The sequence below is a fragment of the Fistularia commersonii genome, chromosome 13 (assembly GCF_037954325.1).
Source record: "Fistularia commersonii isolate RoL2024-O1a breed Wild chromosome 13, RoL_Fcom_v1.0, whole genome shotgun sequence".
Taxonomy (NCBI): Eukaryota; Metazoa; Chordata; class Actinopteri; order Syngnathiformes; family Fistulariidae; genus Fistularia; species Fistularia commersonii.
Genome location: NC_141296.1, coordinates 13,459,067 through 13,477,707, shown reverse-complemented (window position 1 = coordinate 13,477,707; position 18,641 = coordinate 13,459,067). Strand labels below are relative to the sequence as shown.

Genomic DNA, 18,641 nt, shown 5'->3' with positions numbered 1-18,641 from the left:
GACCAGACCTAGACATTTTACGGCCCACGGGCCACATCCGGCCCGTTTTGCTTTTTTATCCGGCCCGCCAAACTATTTCTTTGAATATTTTCAATCGATGTTGAAATTAGAAACCCCTTATTTTTTCCCTCTGTTACTTTCGTATAAACAATTACATACAAAATAATGTTGGTACATTTACATGATCATTAATGATTTTAAAGTAGAAATAAAATGCCCCCAAAAATTAAAGTATTTAAATTGCAATGTTCATGTGGTTCATTTTGCATGATACCTCGTTGGCATGCGCATGGAAATTAAATAAGAAATGTGGCCCGCCAGATGAATTAATACAACCTTTAACCCTTTCATTCACATTCCTAAACAAGGGTGGAAACTCAGGAACGTTGAGGAAACCCACAGGGAGAGCATGGCGACTCCACACGGAATGGCCCCCCGTAGGACACCTTATGACTGTGAGGCGCTAACCACTAATAATCGCATCGTTATCAATTGACTCAGTTCATGCCAAAATCCCCATTGATCAATTTGTGTCGGGCTTGTTGTTACGTGAGACCAAACGGTCCGCCGCGTCTCAGCTATCCTATCGGTTTAATCACCACCTTCATTTTTAAATCCGGTCCGATCTTCGGTATAACAATTCAAATGGGCCTCTTAGAAATGGTCTTTCCCTGGCTCCTCACGGCTGGTCTCATCGAAAATATTCAGCACTCGAGGTCTTACCGGCTTCTCTTGATCAATTGACCCGGTAAGACCGATTCACAAGGGAATGGAAGTTGGCTGTAGCCGTCCCTTGTTTGATTCTGCTGAGGCGCCCTATGAGATCACGGCGGCGCTGCTTTTAATCCCGTACACTCAACAATTCACTCCAGGTAACCCAATATGGCTGTGCGGGCGAAACTTCAGACAGCGAAAACATACATACAAAAGGTCCTTCCTGGGACATTTCTTCATCTCTGACTCTGGAAAAGAAGCCGGGGGAACAAAAACAGTAAGATTAACCAGAAACCACTGTATCTCCTGAAGTATGTATTTAACAAAGTCACATTTGATTAATCTCATACGCAATGTTTTCATGTCACTTTCATCCCCGTTCAAAGGAACTCCCCTGATTTTCGTTCTCCTTCGCAGGCCTCTCGAGGGAAGGCCGGCCTCACACTCCGAATACCTCCGCTCTCATTACGCCACTTTGGAAAGCAAATTTGTTTAAGCTTGTTCTCATAAATATGGCGACGGGGCTAATCGTTTCGGCACGTTCCGCCGCAACGTCCGACTTTGCTTCGCGGATCGGATTTTATAGGGCCGTTTGACGTTGTGACCCGCCGCTCCGCCTGCGCCGGTGCAAGCGTCCTCCCTTGACGACGGGGAGATTCGGGTTAACGGACATATGAACCGCCAAGAATCAAACGTCGCTTTCTCCTCAGTCCGTCTGCCTCTGAGCACCTGTAGGTGCGATGCTCGCATTTTTCACTTCGAAACGCACATAGCTGGAATACCAGCCGCTACATCTTTGTCGACGTAGAGTCGATCCGGCCCGGCTGTATTTAAACATTGGAATACCGCATACAGGCCTCTACACATAAGCCTAGAATATTCAATGATCATACGCGGGTGTTTTTTTTCTCGTTTCGGATCGCGTAAACATCGGCTCGAGGGCGAGGTGAACTGGTTCAAGATTCACTCCGGGTAAAGGCCAGCTGAAAAAAATGCCATTAACTCTCCAGTTTTGATGTTATCTCCCTTTTTGAAAATGTCATTAAACCCCTGACTGCTCACATGAGCAGCCAAAGCCCCGCCGGTGGGCGGGAGCCGAGCGAAGTATGTGCTTATACTGCCCTCTGATGTCCGAAGCGTTGAACACCCGCCGTGAGGGCTGAGCAGAAACTGGGAACGAGGCCATAAACATTCCTGGGGTTGCCGCTCCTAATGTGGTTTAATTGATTTGACAGATTTTGATTTTTTTTCGGCAAGGTTCCTCATTGGCTTTACATACCAAAGTTAAGCGTGTCGACAATTCACCTATCAATCGGATCTATACTTAATCCAATCGCAAGCTGAGGTTTGCCTGCAAAATACTGTTCCCATGTGTTTAACTGCTGGCCACTTCAATAAGCCTCAGTGGTTTGGACGATAGGCATCTTAAGCTCTAGAACTCCTTTCTAATCGTAGCGACTGAAGAGCCCATACTTTACACATTACTATACATTCAGCGCCCAAGTGTGCATACAGCATGCAGGCTAACCCTAACCCTAACCCTACCCGAGAGAACGGACGAGCGCGACGAAATCCCAGAGGTACTTTAAAATGCCATCCTCAGGATAAAAAAAACAAAAAAAACAAACTCTATCCATTGAGGGGAGCTTAACTACATTTAGCAAAAAAAAATGATTCATTTTACACTACTGTTCACTTTTCTATTGACTCTGTAGTGTAGCAGTGAATTCCAGAGAAGCGCCGTATGAGCAAAGGAATGTCCATAAATATGCTAGATGGAAAAACACTATTTAAAATAGCACAAAGTTGGGGTCTTGTCGTCATCTAACGATAGGTAAAATTACACTGTGCAACAAGTTAATTATTACAAATAATACACAATGTTTACAATTAAGCAGAAATGAAGGATGAATATCAATGAAATGCACCAATGCATATGGGTTGAGGGACACACAATAACTGAGCACTATCAATGCTGTTTTTCCATATATGTAATATACATAGTGATTTTCAGCAACAAGTTCATGATTAAAAATAATAAACAATGCTTACAATTGAGCAGAAATGAAAGATGAATATCAATGAAACGCGCCAATGCATATGGGTTGAGGGAGACCCAATAACTGAGCACTATCAATGCTGTTTTTCCATATATGTAATATAGATAGTAATTTTCTTTTACGTATCTATTCAACAGAAACTTTCAAGTGATTCTTAAAACAATGTTTACAACCAGAGTATTTTCTCTAACTTTCTGTGTTTTTCCATAAATGTAATATAGATGGTGATTTTCTTTTACGTATCTATTCCACAGAAACTTTCAAGTGATTCTTAAAACAATGTTTACAACCGGAGTATTTTTTCTAACTTTCTTTGTTTTTCCATAAATGTAATATAGGTAGTGATTTTCTTTTACGTATCTATTCCACAGAAACTTTCAAGTGATTCTTAAAACAATGTTTACAGCCGGAGTATTTTTTCCAACTTTCTGCTTTGATATTTATTTATTATATTTAATACGTATTTATTTGGCTTATATTATATTATGTAGAATACGGTATACACGTAACGCGTTTTCCTTGTTTGGTGCTGCCGGAGCAACGCAACGCTCCTTCAGCGCTTCTATTTTTTTCACCACCGTTTATCACCCGCCTCCTTTCGCTCGCTCAAAATGACACTTCCGGTTTACCCGGATGTAAGCATAGTTTCTAAAGATGGCGGAGCAAGGTCCGATGGCTATAGCGATGCGGCTACGAAATCAGCTCCAGTCCGTCTACAAACTGGACCCGCTAAGGAACGAGGTGAGCGGGCGCGCGGCGCGAGCCCGTCCGCACCGGAAGTCGTGCGGGTCGCGAGCCGAACGGCGGCGGAAGCGGCGGCGGACGCTCGCGCGAACGGTAGATCGTTGTCTCCGCGGCGCTGATGGAGAGAGAGAGCGAGAGAGAGAGAGAGAGAGAGAGCGAGAGAGAGCGAGATGCTGAGGCGCCCGTGAAGAGTCGCTCGTGCGCATGCGCAGACGGTGGGAGTCAACCCGTGTTGTTCTGCTTCAACGGCGGGGCAACGTGTTTTAAAGCAAAAACGAAAAATACGTTCAAAATCCAAACCGACCGGGTGTTGTTAAGTGTATTCAACCCCCGCCGGTTCGTTCGCGGCGGGGCGGCGGTGGGAGCGGGCGTGTCGTCGGCGGACGCTACGTTCCGGGGTTCCGCCGCTTGCTGTCCGACAAAGTCCGCGCGGTCTCGCCGAAGCTCCGCTCCGCTCCGCCTGACGGAAACGACCCGCGGTTCCCCCGCTCTCGGCGGCTCCCCCGCACTTCGCCCTCCGCCGAGTCACGGTGGATCGCAGCGGCGGTTCTCCGCGTCCCGGGATTGCGAGAGTTGAACCTCGCCCGGGTTCCCGCACCGCGCGTCCCCGCCTGGTCCCGTCCGACCACACGTGGCCTGGTCGTGGTGGGCTAATGCTCGTAGCCGCTCCGCTCCGTGGCGAGACGCGGTGGGACCTCCGCTGGGAGGTCAAAGGTCAGACTCGTCTCTCCTGCCTATCTTGCGTTGACCTGACCTCGCGGATCAAACTCGATCACTCATCGGAGCCTTTTTATGTAATCCAAATACTGATCGGGTTCCCTTTTTTGGTAACAAAAAGTTTTATTGTGCGAAGACAGGGGCAAACATGGCTCCGCCAGGCGGGGAGGAGCGGGGCGACCTGGGCCGGGGAAGGTGGAAAGAATGAATCAGTCTGGAGCTAGTCCGCGGCCTCTCCGTTATCCTTGGAGTTTTTCATTTCGTTACAAAACAATGGTGTGTGCTGACCTAATTTGGCTGGTAGGAGAAGAGACGACAGTTTGCGTGTGTATGTGTGGCTTGCGTGCAATCGCTACGCGTCGACACCTGATGTAGCCCCGTGCATGCGTCTAAACGTCTCATTGTCACGTTCCCACGGCTGCTGAGGCGCACACCGTCGTCAATTTACAAGTTTAAGAACCGAAACTTTATGTGTAACTTACTCTGAGTCCCCCCCTCCTCACACGCACACACACCTTCAACCCCAGAAAAGCGGAACTGTGCCGTCACTAGTATGACTCGGTGAGATGCGAAGAGGATTTATTCAAGCTTAAATTACTCAATAAAAACCTATTATTATCATAGTTCGTTTTTTCACATAAAGTCTTGACCTGTACACCCTCGATTCAAGGCAGAAACACAGGCTCCGCAAATCACGGGAATACGATCCCAGAATCGTTTTCGGGAGGATACTTCCTTCCTGCTTAGTCCTGTTCTTGTGCTTGAAACGCATCCAGCGCAACAAGAGAGTCATACAAATGATGAGATGAGCACTTTTTAATGTTTACTTTGGGAGTAAAAGACGTGAATACTGCGCAGACGCATTTGCTGCTCCGGGGACAACCTGCCAGCCCTTGGTGACGTCGTCCGGGGAAAGTTGTGCATTTCCAGCTCTCCACGGAAAATGTTTCTTTTTTTTGTTTTCGACCGCCTCCCCTTCAGGCTGGAGGGCAGAGCGGGAACGGTTCACGAAGAGGTTCTTTCTCACCCTGACAGGAGGAGGTGAAGTTGAAGATCAAGGACCTGAACGAGCACATCGTCTGTTACCTGTGCGCCGGCTACTTCATTGACGCCACCACCATCACGGAGTGTCTACACACATGTGGGTCCACGATGCCTTCATTTACCTCTTCTCTGCCATTTTTTTTTTTTTTTTGGCTCTTGCTAACCCGCGTCACCTTCCTTCTCCACCCCTTCTGCCCGACAGTTTGCAAAAGCTGCATTGTGAAGTACCTGCAGACCAGCAAGTACTGCCCCATGTGCAACATAAAAATCCACGAAACGCAGCCTTTACTCAACCTCAAACTGGACCGGGTGATGCAGGACATCGTCTACAAACTGGTGCCGGGACTGCAAGAAAGTATGTCGTCTGCTGCTGGTTGGGTCGTATTTTCCGCGCAGAGTACTCTAATTACACCTCTGTATCTGTTTATGTCTCAACAGGCGAAGACAAGAGAATAAAGGAATTTTATCAGTCACGTGGTTTAGAGAGAATCATCCAGCCAGCAGGAGACGGTAAGTCCACGGATACTGTGTCATACCGGGTTTCATGGCCTGTCAAGTGTATGAGTAGGGTTTATGTATGACTATACCCGTATGGATGGTGTCTTTTATGGCTGTTTTGAATGTTTGGCAAATTGGGGGAAAGTAGAAAAGTGCACACTGTAGGCAAAGCAGCTGAAATCAGACACTGTTTCGACGAGTTAACGCACATCTTTAGGTTTTTCTTGTCGTGCAGGCTGTTCCGATGGAAATTCAATCTTGGCTCCTAGATAAAATGTGGTCTGATGCAACTGTCGCTGTGGTTACGGATGTTGAAAGGATTGTGAGTTCACACGGACCCGTGGTGAGGGATCACAGACGACGTGATTGGTCAAGCCAAATAAACCCTGGACGCAGAAACCGTGTCTACCAGAGCGACAGTTTAGAGCAGGGGTGGGCAAATTGCGGCCCGCGGGCCACATCCGGCCCGCTGGTCTTTTAAATCTGACCCGTCAAAGGTCGGTACAGAATTCATACTTGATGTGAATGATTGGATCAATGAATGTGGGAGCTCAGACAGGAGATTATTTCATTTTTTTGAGCTACTTGAGAATTTTCCTGAGTTGAATGACACACATCGGGATCGTGATTTAGTCCGAATCAACCAGTGTGCGGCGGCACACTAGCGTGCCGTGAGAGATGGTTGAGTGTCACGTCTGTGACGCGATGACGTAGAGGTCAATGTTAGTTAGTGCTGCGCGACAGTGGCAGTTTGGGATCGCAGCAAGACGAACGAGTGACAGTGGAGATGGACAAAAGAAAATAGAAAAGACGGTGAGCTCGAGGCAATAAGGCCAAAGCTATCTTTCATTTGGATTCACTTTCACCGGGGACGCGACGGCACAGGCTCCGTTGTGCTCGGTGAGAAGCTATCCAATAGCGCCATGGTGCCAAGCAAGCTCCGTTCAAAACAAGCCGATGGACTATTTTGTACGCTTACGTACAAACAATGAGAGACGGGCAATTTTTTAGAGAAAAAACACAAAGGTAAACGAGAGAGCCCTCAAAGCTGGCTACCTTGTTGCTGAACTCGTAGCTAAACCAAAAAAAAGTCCCACACTGTGGAAGAAACATGAATACTGCCAGCTTGTAAACCTTTAGTAAGAGCTACGTGTGTGTTTTTCTACCATGACTGCCAGGATATCCATTGTGTGTTCATCCAAAGGGCCCCAGGTTTCACACTGAGTATGAATACATTTAAAACTATAATATTAATTACATGTATTATATGTACTGTGTTAGTGTCATTTTGCGTCATTTTGGTTGGTGGTGGGCCACAGGATTTTGTAAATGTAAAAAATGTGCCGCGGCTCAAAAAAGGTTGAAAATAGCCTTTACTGTGAACATACTGACACACATGAATGAGCTGGACGTGAAGCTACAAGCGAAAAACTGGTTCGTCCATGAAATGTGAGCAAACGCCAGAGCCTTCAAAACCAAGCCGGTTTTATTTTCAAAGCAAATGTCAGATGAGCCTGATACGTACCGTTTGCAAATGCTTTTTTTTTGTTTTTTTATTCGTATAGTATGTTGTGGTGACCCGGCCCGTCTGTCAAATTTAAAAGTCAATGTGGCTAAAAAGTTTGCCCACCCCTGGTTTAGCGGGTAAACAAACATGGCCGACAAACGGGTGCCGCCATTCTGCTCTTTCCTCCGTTTGTGTTGTCCAGTTTGGATCCGTCGCCCGTAATTTTCGATATTCCCGGCGTCTCCGTGTTCTCCCTGTCTTTCCCGCCTCATCTTTCATCGGCTGTTCGAAATGTTCGGGTTGGTAATCGACACGCACTACCCAATTGAACATGTGTGATTGACAGCTGTTGAAATGAGGCCGGGTCTGTTCCCCTCATATCGGTAACCGCGATCCGCGCGCTGACGTAGTTATTTTTTGTTTAGTATTTGTTGATGGTGAGCGATCGTGGCTGACCGATCGGTTAAACTACAATCAACTGTTTTCTTTCTGGGTTCTTCTTCTGTCCAGACGCCGTTCCAGATGCAGCAGGTTTACCGTACACCAGCTTCGACCACTCCAAAGCCCACTTCTACAGATACGACGAACAGGTTTCCCTCTGTTTAGAAAGGTTAAGGTGAGCTGATGCTGTTTAATACATGTTAAATCCATTTATTTATATTCTTGACAAACTGAGGTCAGCTGGTTGGTATATCCTAATGTATCTCTCTGTGAGACGTCTTTTCGGCTCCCTACGCCTCACCTCTAAAACCCGCTTCTGTCCTCTCCGCAGTTCGTCGCTCGCCGGAAAAGACAAGACTAAACTCACCCTCCAGGTAAGTCAAACACAGCGACGACACGAAGGGCCGTTTTCTCTTGTTTGTCGATGCCGACGCCTTTCCCTAACATTGCCCGCCCGCGGCGTGCCATGATTTTGGCTGGCGCGGCTGCCGACGTCTTTTCCACACAACCGTCGTAGACCCCGCTCAAACTGGGGCACAACTTCGCACAAGTTATGTAACCCGGGGCCGCCGGGGGGCAACAGAAGTGTTCTGGCCGTAGCGCTACCTGATCCTGGATGTTCAGGCGTCGAAGAGAAACACCGAGCGGCAAACTGAGCGGAGCAAGGAGTGAAGCCAGAGTGAGTTCAAACTTCTAGGCAGCAAGTCTTCTTTTTTAATTTATTAATTTAAGCACATCAGACTGAGGGACAGATAGGTGTTTGAATAAATGAAGAAAAACGCAACAATAAACCCGTGCAGAGGGTGAAATTTTACACGACACAACAAAGCGACATAAGGAGGAGCTTTATTATTGAAATTTCTATTTAAATAAAAGTGAAATCGCAGCCAGTCTCAGGATTTTTCCCCTGCGGCTGTGACTGGATCTGTCCGTTGCCCCCCCCCCCCCGGTTCGACAGTCAGCTGTAGGTCGCCAAGGAAACAGGAGGGGGATTGGCAGCTCAGACTCGGCAGGGGGATCTTCCCTGCGAGCGTCCATCGCCGACGACACCTGCTGCGCGGTCACTGTTTGGCCACCAGGGGGCGCTTTTCCCTGGACGTGCCACACCTCCAGTCATGTCAGGCTCTGATTCGACCAAAGTGATGGGACACCGTTGTTCCTAAGGATTTCTTAGCAGGATGATGACGGAGTGTCCCAACATTCCCACGTGAATGACATCCCGTACCTTTATAATGGTGTTGCTTCTGTCTTTTTTTTTTTTTTATAGGGTCTTTCCTGTGCATCTTGTATTTGCAAGTGTTATTTGCAGTTCTTATGTCCTCTATTGTAAGTTGCTTTGGATAAAAGCGTCTGCCAAATGTAATGTAATGTAATGTCTTACTGACGTCCACCATTCGGTTTCTTTTATATAGCACGGCTGGACCCACGGCAACACTTTAGAAAACAACTCGAAAGGCCCTCAAAACGCTGACCGTTCCCGATAGCAAGGAATTCTCTCGTGATAGAGGAGAATTAACGTAGAACGTCTGGAAACGTCCGAGGGTTTTGATTCATGCCCACATTTCTGGTCCAGGAGTTTCTGGCGCCTCATGTTCCAGGGCTTGGCAGGATGGTGGCTTAAAGCATCTCTGCCAGATTTCATTTCACTCGTCCAGGAGACTCCTCGGCCGAGCATAGACATGAAGTTGCTCAGAAGCATCGTTATCTGTTTTCGTGAAGTTATTTATTTTACTGTGTGTGACTTCAAACCACAATTTTTAACATGATCTGATGGTCAGAGGCCAACTTCCAGAGGTTATTTTATAATAACCGCACTGAACTCTTCAGTGTCCTCCACCCAGACTCCGCGCCTGTTAGCATAGCTCGCTATGCTCAGGAGCATCGTTATCTGTTTTCGTGAAGTTATTTATTTTACCGTGTGTGACTTCAAACCACAATTTTTAACATGATCTGATGGTCAGAGGCCAACTTCCAGATGTTATATTGTAAAAACCACACTGAACTCTTCAGTGTCCTCCTACCAGACTTAGCGCCTGTTAGCATAGCATGCGCGCCATTGCAGGACAACTAATTTTCCCAAGTCGGTGCTAATGAATGAGCGGAATCATAGCTTGTTTTCCACCGATTAGTGTCACTTGTTTTTTCTGCCTGGAGGGGGCGCTCTGATGTCTCTTGTCCACAGAAGACAAGTGTTATGTGTCCCCCCATGAGGACAAGTCACGAGGGTTGAAAGTGTAACTGAATTTTAATTTGAGAATCCCAGTAATAATTAGATTAGCGGAGTCAAGGGCGGATTAAGTGAATGTGCGTGACTCTCGGCCGTCGTCACATGATGCCCTCGCCGCGGCTCCGACCCAAACATGCTTCTTGTAAGGGGCGTCCTCTCCTCACGAGATTCACCGAGTCACCATTTGCTAATAATTGACTACGAAGGGGTGTAGTTGCCGTCAGACAAAACGCTAATGCCGCCCGCTACGCTCCGAAACTAGCGCGCCCCTGAACCCGCCACCAGAGCTAACCTCACGGTCGTTTTTCTGCAGCAGAAGTTCGTGCGCTGCTCCGTCAGGGCGGAGGTCCGACACCTACGGAAAGTCCTGTGTCACCGGCTAAATGTGGAAAAACACCAGGTCAGTACTTCATCCAAGAGTCGAGTTTGCCTCGCTTGAATATCGATAATGTATCGAGATACTTCTCAGCCTTGATTTCGTCCCGGGATCACGGGTGGGAGCGGCTGCCCCGCCTCGAGCTGACTCTTCCAATACAGGAAGGGACAATTGTTTGATCGTCAACACTCATTCCTGTCTGCAGGTCCAGATGCTGTTCAACAACGAGTCCCTGCCAGACCACATGACCATGAAGCGGTTATGGTTATCACACTGGTTCGGAAAGGTACAGCCAGATTCATTTGGTATTTGTTACTTCGGTTCGGTGCATTGGTTAGCACGTCTGCTACGTTTACGAGGGAATGAACGGTTGTTTGTCTACATCAGGGGTGTCAAACTCATTTTGGTCCGGGGACCACAACCGGCCTAATTTGATGGCCGTAATAGTAAAATCATAGCGTAATTACCTAGAAGTAACACTAAGTCCAAATTTTTCCTTTTTTTCAGTGTAAAGGAGAACAGGTAATTTTTATATGTGATGAGCTGTTCCTTTAAAAAATACACGACGAACAGCGTGAGATTGATGAAGAAAAATAAGTGCAATTTCAACAACACTATACCTCAGTTCTGTCTTCTCAGTTCTCTGTGCATTTTGTCGTAGTGATTTGATTTCAGGAAGGGGGCCACAAAATATTGTTCCGAGGGCCCCGCGTCCGAGACCCCTGGTCTACATGATGTGTGAATGAGAGAGTAAATATACTGCTCAAAAAAATAAAGGGAACACTTGAACAACACAATGTAACTCCAAGTCAATCACACTTCTGTGAAATCATAGTGTCCACTCAGGAAGCAACACAGATTCATTTCGACTTGTTTTAAGGACATTACATCAAAGTTGGATCAGCCTGGAGTTTGTTTTTACACTTTAATTTGGAGTGTGATTCCTAATCCAGACCTCCATGGGTTAATACATTTGATTTCCATTGATCATTTTTGTGTGATTTTGTTGTCAGCACATTCAACTGTGTAAAGAGCAAAGTATTTCATAAGAATATTTCATTCATTCAGATCTAGGATGTGTTTTTTAAGTGTTCCCTTTATTTTTTTGAGCAGTGTAGTTGTATGTCTGTGACCGTTGAATGGAAAAGGTTTCTATTTGTGATCGACTGGCGACCGTTCCTGGGTGAATCTGGCCTAATGACAGCCGGGATGAGCTCCACCTTATCTATAAACCCACAATGAGTCAATGAATTTATTAGTTAGGCATTGTAACTTCCGGTTTAAGTTCATCACACTTGGAAAAACAAAACCATAACACACACACACACACACGCATACAGTATATATATAAAATGCTGTTCTTGCATTATTAGTTTTTTTCCCTCATCCATTCAAATCCATCATCCATCAGATTGGATCTAAACAGATCCTGAATTGACTTCCTGTCTCCCCCCGCAGGCCCAGCCGTTAGTCCTTCACTACACCATCAAGGACAAACGGACCAGATAGGACCGGTTCCCGGCCCCTGGACGGCTGTACATATTTTGTACAATACATATTCTATTTTAATAGTGTTTGTGTACATATAGTTATTTTCCTTGTTTTTGTATTTTTGAGAATAAATTTTAAATTGAAAAAAAAAAAAAAACTGTAATAGTTTGTGTTCATTCAATGGGTCAAAGGTGAGTTTCCGTTTTGTTTTCGATTATTTCTTTAAAATTCCGCCTGGTGTAATTCCCCTTGGGTTCCCTCCAGGGTTGTCCGTCTTCCTCCCACAGTCCAAAAACAGTCGGCAGGTTCACTGAAGACTCTAAATTGTCTGGAGGTGTGAATGAGACGGTAAAAGGTCCGATGTTTGGCCCGGCGACACCGATTGACAGGTAACACTGCGACTGTCCAGGTTAAACCGCTCCTCTTGCCTCAGTCAGCTGATCATTTTCATCTTAATGAAATATTATTATCATAATATTATTCATCTTAAAGTATTTATATTTTTATTTTTTAATTCAGGTATTTTGGAAACGTCACTCATCTTCCTCAACAAATTGAAGTTTTTATTTCAATTCTTATTTTTTTCCTCCAATTTTCATTAATTTTCAGGCGTGATGTAGCGTTAAGGTACAACTGTGTCCACCAGAGGGCGCAGAGACCCCGCTCACTGCGACATCTTCAAATTTATTCATGCATTTCGATGTCAAACTCCTAATCTACTTATTTTCTAAAATGTTTTAATACAAATTCTGAGAAAACATACATTTTTCAAGGAAAATAATTGCGATGACGGAAATTCTGTTGGTTTATGATTCAGAACTAAATATATTTCTAAGACATCAAGAAAATTAAGGTTATTTGTGATTTTTTTTTTTTTCCTTTAAACGTTCACTTCAATCTAAAATTAATACTGTGAATCTTTTGTTGGAGATCGTGTTTCTGACACAGTATTCCTCCTTCGTCCTTCTGCGCACACCGGATGACGTCACCAGGTGCGTCGTCACCTGCGTCTGAACGATGACGCATTCATGTGTCCGTGCACGTCACCTCGTCAATAATCTATTTATAAAATCTAATTTTTTTTGCACCTTTACGACGCGTGCTACGCTTTTGCAGCCTTTCGAAGCGCCGCATATAACACACCTATGCAAAACAAGATGTTTAATATTTGACTTTTAAAAGGCCCTGCTCTGCAGAAAGGCCCACCCCCCTGAACACACACACACACACACACACACACACACACACACACACAAACTTTTTTGCAGGTTTTCACTGCTTTCCCTTGTCCCCCAGATTGTCACCAGAGGACGCCCTTGAGCTATTTTCTCGGAGGGCAAGGGTGAATCTGACACTGTGTGTGTGTGTGTGTGTGTGAGTGTGTGTGTGTGTGGAGAAAGACGCCCACGATAACATCCACAAAGTCTCGCTGTTGGATCCAAATCCTCCTCCTAAAGAGGTTCTGCAGCGGCAGCCAGAAACTTTCAGCAAGCCAGGTCTCTTGTTTGTTATTGCATATATATGTGTGTATGTGTGAGTGTGTGTGTGAGTGTGTGTGTGTCTTGGGTGGTGATCTGCTGTTGACCCCATAAAAAAGCAAATATTCCCATGCGATTCGGGCAAAAGGACACATTAATCCTAGTTGTTAAAATAATTGCCAGTAACTAGAGTGAGATGACGTTATGTAATCCCTTTAAAATATCATGAGAAAGAAATGTGCTGAGTGTGTTTTTAGAATTTTAAAAAACAGTAGATTTGAATTGTAAATTCAGGGCCTGAGACAAGAATCAGCTGTAATGTCATTAAAAAAAAAAATCAAGGTTTTTCTTATCATTAATGTGTAATAAGACCATCACATTTTCAAAACAAACCTGCCCATCCTCCAAAGAGATTTTAGTTAATAGAAACCTTCAGGAATCAGGCCAGAGAACGGTAACACACACACACACACACACACACACACACACACACATATATACTGTACATATCTACCACATCCCTTCAGGCTGCAGTTATTTTGAAAAACACAGTGATTCCCTAAAGCTTTAACCTTTTGAGGTGGAATAAAGATTTTGTATTTTTTAGCACCTCATTGAAAGATGCCGATCGACGTTGGCTTGTTGTCTGGCGGCTCCTCTGGAATAATAATCCCCTCAGATTATACTGAAGTGGATGGAGAGCTTTGCCTGCCCCGTCTCTAACTGGGGATTCCCATTTAGCTTTTATGCTAATTTGGTGGGAGAAATATCAACACGAGGCCCCTGAATCCGACGCTTTTTTCTTGATATTTTACTCTGTTAAATGTATTGTATTTCACTTTTTAAATATATATATTTCTCTTCTTAGGTGGTGTTTCTTTAAGTAGCGCAGGGGTCAATGAGGTCAGAGGACGGATTGAAATTCAGCCAATTCATGTGTTTATAATAATGGATTTATGAGTAAAAAGAAAAAGAAAAAATTAATAGATTTGAATAGAAGACGTGAAGACGGCCTGGAGAATAAATCAGCTTTTTCTGTCTTTTTTTTTAACAAATTGGAATTATAATCTTAAAGTATTATCAGGTAATAACACAGTAATAAACGCTCTGTTCATTTTCACGGATGTTGTATTTTGGGAAACAGAACGGACGCGACCGTGTCTTGCGTGGATTTTTTTTTTCCTGAGTGGGATGTTATTTGAAGGGGGGAGGGTTCACTTTCTATCTTCCTCACTCTTGTTCGTCTTGCCTCCCACAGTAAAAGAAAAAAAGGCCCCACTTGACTTTTCACCCTCCACGATTACACCCGTTACTTCTATTGTGCGCCCCCGTAACCCCCCTCCACACACACACACACACACACACACACACACACACACACACACACACACACTAAAAAAGGAGAACAGTACTAACAAGACTTCTTTTTTTTTTTTCCTCTCCATCTTTTAACCTCCCGTCCGCCTTTGTTTAAAAAAAACAAGCTTTTATTGTCTCCGGAAATAAAACAAAAACAAAAAAGTTTCGCTTTTGTGGGAAGAAACACCACTTGTGATCAAGATTCGGGTTAATGATTAATTATCGGCTCGGGTAAATCGTTGAAAATAAATGATTTGTATTGATATATAAAAGAGAATTAAAATGAGAAAACTCGTGCGGAAAGATTGCGCCTGTATTTCAATTATAACTATTATTTCCTTTTAAATGTTATTATGAAACTGTTTATTTAGTGTAGAGCTTGCACCTCCGTTAACACACACACACACACACACACCTCCCATTGAAGATTATTCATTAGGAGCCTCACACTCGCCCATTTGCCATTCATTGAGTTTGTCTTTCTTTCTGTCCTCTTTCCAAAAAAAACACACCCCGGCTGGAGGCTGACAGATGCGGCCCTTTATTGCCCCCCACCCCCTAAAACACACACACACACACACACACACACACACACACACACACACACACACACACACACACACACAACACCGCCAGAAAGCTGTTTTGTTTTGTTAAAGTTGTTGTTGTTTTTTTTTCTTCCCCCCCCTAATCAATCATGCGGGTCGGAGGGCGGAAGCATCTGGCGCGGAGCCGCCAAAGAACCGCGACCGTCTTGCGTCAAGATGGATCTTGAAACCCCGCAGTGAAAGAGAATAAAAGCCGCTAATTGAAGGGGTCACTTACTCCACGTCGATCCCCCCCCCCCCCCGTCCACCCCTCCATTATTGTTATTTATTACCAAGCAGAAGGAAAACTGAAGCTGCCAGTCCAATCCTGCAAGTGGTAACAATCCTAATTTAAAATTATTGCGCGGGGGGAGGAGTCCTTATAATTAAAACGACTACTGTTTTAGAAATTAAAATGGAAAACAATCCCAGTCTGATCGTAATTCGAGTTATCTTTCACGCATTTTATAGCAAAAGCACACACGCACAGGCATCGGCGGCGCGCCCCAAATACGATATGACCTTTATTTACATTGGATGCGGATTAAATAGAGTTACAATAAAATGTCTCCGTGATAGGATAATCTGACCTTTTTTTTTTTTTCTTTTTCTTTTTTCATACAGAACCGAGAGCCGTGAGACGTTTGTGGTCGGAAACCGGCGAGGAAGAAGAAGAGTGGGTGAGGAAAAAAGAAAAGACTTTACACTTGACGTGGGCGGGAACTTGCACCTCCATCCTCTGCTGCGCAGGTGATAAATAAATGTCTCTATATAAATATTTATACAGGGGCATTTATTGGTCTCTCTTTCTATATAGGGCAAAATCCGAAAGTCCTATGTGGCAAAAAAAAAACTAACAAAACAAATTTCCATTAAAAAATAAAATGAAATAGAGCGAACGAGAAATATTTAGGGGTGACGCGGTCGGTCTTCCAGAACCGGCGAGAGTCTATTTCGGTCGGATGGGCAGCCGGTTACTCCTCCTCGGGATTAACGAGTCCGATTAATAAATTAATAAGAATGAAAAGGTAGGGGAAGAAAAATTGGGGGCGGGGGGGGGGGCAAACTTTTCCTGAAATGTCTGTCGGTGATATCCGTGCAAAAGGTTGGCGGCAAAAACACCCCCTTTTTTTTTCAAGTTCTTGCGTGTCGTTGCGTGAGAAAAACCGCAGGCGGGCGCGACCGTCAGTCATCCACCTCGATCTCCTCGTCGTCGTCCTCCGAGAACTCATCCGCGGTTTGGTCCCTGGATGAGGACGGGGACTGCGGGAAGGCCCGATGTCCCCGGGAAGCCGGCGAGACGCACGGCGACCCGGACCCGGTTCCTCCACCTCCTCCTTCTCCGCATCCCGGCGAGTCCTCCACCCCGTCCATGGTGACGAGCTTCTGCAGCGTCTGAGGCGTGATCTTCTTCAGCGACTCCACGTCGGCCTTCATCTCCTCCAGGTCCCGCTTGAGTTTGGCCCGGCGGTTCTGGAACCAGGTGATGACCTGCGCGTTGGAGAGGCCCAGCTGCTGCGCGATCTGGTCCCGATCCGCGGGAGAAAGGTACTTCTGGTACAGGAAGCGCTTCTCCAGCTCGTAGATCTGGTGGTTGGTGAAGGCGGTGCGCGACTTTCGCCTCTTTTTCGACGTCTGCCTTTGGCCAAACGCGTTCATGTGCTCTCGACCTTGGGAGGGAGAGGAAGAGGAGGGAAGGGGAAAGGTTGAACGAGCGGTGAAAGGCCGTTTAACAAGTAAAATATCTTAATCCCGGATGAAGATATTTCATAATCCCTGTCACATCCATTTGCAGAACCATTAAATTCAATCCTCACAATGTATTATTATTATTATTATCATCATTAGTACTATTATTATTATTATTATTATTATTATCAGTAGTAGTAGTAGTACTAGTAGTAGTGGTATTATTATTATTGTTATTATCATCATGACTGGTATTATTATTATTACTATCTTTATTGTTATTATCATATATTTAGCATCTTCTTCCTCTCATTTTCCTTCCGTTGTTATCATTATTATTATTGTCCTTTTCATTGCTATTATAATTGTATTATACTGTTGTTATCATTACTTTCCTCATCCTCATTATTCTTGTTATCTTATTGGTGTTATTATCATTATTATGATGGCTATTATCAATGCTAATAGTGTTATTTCTATTATTATTACGGAAGGAAAGATGTTGTTTATTGCGCTTTAAAAAAGGGAAAATGTCGAACAGTCAGATGATCGAGAATCTATTGGATTATCGCAGGTCAAATGAAATTAAGCCTCTGTTTCACGCCTTCGTTTGGACACGAAGTTAATCCGGTGTCGGTTGTCGACGCGCGGTCGAATGAATCCCCGCTTTCCGTGTCTCGTCGCGGGGTCTCACCGCAATGCCTCGGGTTGTTAATCCCGCGCCCGGTCGCCCCTCTTCCCCCCCAAACGGCCGCCGGTTACCTTCCGCCGCCTGGATGACGCTGACCTCCAGGCCCTTGAACGTCTTGCTGGCGAGCTCCTCCAGCGCGCACAGCGGCGACGACGGCGTACTGATGCCGTTCCGCGGCGCGCCGGCGCCGGTCACCTTCTCCAGCGCCCTCGGAGGGCAGAGGCTCGCCGCGGATTTCTTCACGGACGGCTTGCTGAGGATGTCCTCGATGCTGAACGGCGTCAGCGGCTTGTTGGAGTTGGCCGGCGGAGGCAGTTGATCGAGCGCCGCGGCGCGTCTCCGCTCGTCCCCGGACTGCTGCAGCACGGAGCCCGCCTTGGCGTCTTTACTGGAGGTCATCGCGGTTCCTAGTATCCGCTTGTGGCCGAAATGAAGCCGCCCCTCTCCCTCCAAAAAAAAAAAAAAAAAAGTTTAAAAAGTTGACTATTTCATTCAAGTTTGCGCGCTCCGCCGCCCCTCCGCCCTCCCCACCCTCGCCCGGACACTTCTCAGCCGGGTGCGCGTTTTACTCCGAGGCGACCATGCCGGTGCCGCTGCAGCTGCGGGGCGTCGAAGAAGCGAAGGCGGCCGAAAGTTGTGCGTCTCCACCCCCCCCTCCTTCGCCACCTCCACCGCCCCCCCGCCTCCACCGCCGCCGTCAGAGAGCCGCGGCTCCGCTTCCCAGCTCCATGCGTAAACCTTTAGGGGGAAGCAAGAGACCGACCGGAGTGACTGACTGACTTTGGGTGGGTGAAGAGGAGGAGGACAAGGAGGAGGAGGAGGAGGAGGAGGAGGGAGGTGGACGTAAACCCTCCTCTGGAGAAGAACTGGAGGAAGAAGAAGAAGAAGAAGAAGAAGAGGAGCGGCCGCTAACGAGTTCCCGTTGATTGGGCGAAGTTCAATTAGAGAAAACTCGGCGCTGCTCGCTGACCCGCCGCCGCGTCTTAAAGGGCCGCGGACACTTACAACTAATTGGAGG

General features: G+C 45.9%; 2 protein-coding genes across 5 annotated transcripts; one reads left to right on the top strand and one right to left on the bottom strand.

Annotated features, from left to right (window-relative positions):
• Positions 1 to 3,404: 3,404 nt before the first annotated feature.
• pcgf1 (polycomb group ring finger 1) lies at positions 3,405 to 11,958 on the top strand. 4 transcript variants are annotated; one of them, XM_086158280.1, is made up of 9 exons: positions 3,405 to 3,515; positions 5,274 to 5,376; positions 5,482 to 5,634; positions 5,718 to 5,789; positions 7,795 to 7,900; positions 8,057 to 8,099; positions 10,269 to 10,352; positions 10,534 to 10,614; positions 11,787 to 11,958. In XM_086158280.1, exons 1-9 carry the CDS (start codon positions 3,429 to 3,431, stop codon positions 11,835 to 11,837), a joined length of 780 nt encoding a protein of 259 aa, XP_086014406.1. In that variant the 5' UTR covers positions 3,405 to 3,428; the 3' UTR covers positions 11,838 to 11,958. The 4 variants fall into 4 exon arrangements, with proteins under 4 accessions (XP_086014406.1, XP_086014405.1, XP_086014407.1 ...); XM_086158279.1 differs by having other exon boundaries at positions 10,266 to 10,352; XM_086158278.1 differs by having other exon boundaries at positions 3,429 to 3,515; positions 5,271 to 5,376; positions 10,266 to 10,352.
• A 3,796-nt stretch (positions 11,959 to 15,754) lies between these two features.
• lbx2 (ladybird homeobox 2) lies at positions 15,755 to 18,148 on the bottom strand. Its single transcript, XM_086158334.1, has 2 exons — positions 17,695 to 18,148; positions 15,755 to 16,913 (listed from the first exon to the last, which is right to left on the bottom strand). Exons 1-2 carry the CDS (start codon positions 18,020 to 18,022, stop codon positions 16,429 to 16,431), a joined length of 813 nt encoding a protein of 270 aa, XP_086014460.1. The 5' UTR covers positions 18,023 to 18,148; the 3' UTR covers positions 15,755 to 16,428.
• Between the last annotated feature and the right edge of the window lie 493 nt (positions 18,149 to 18,641).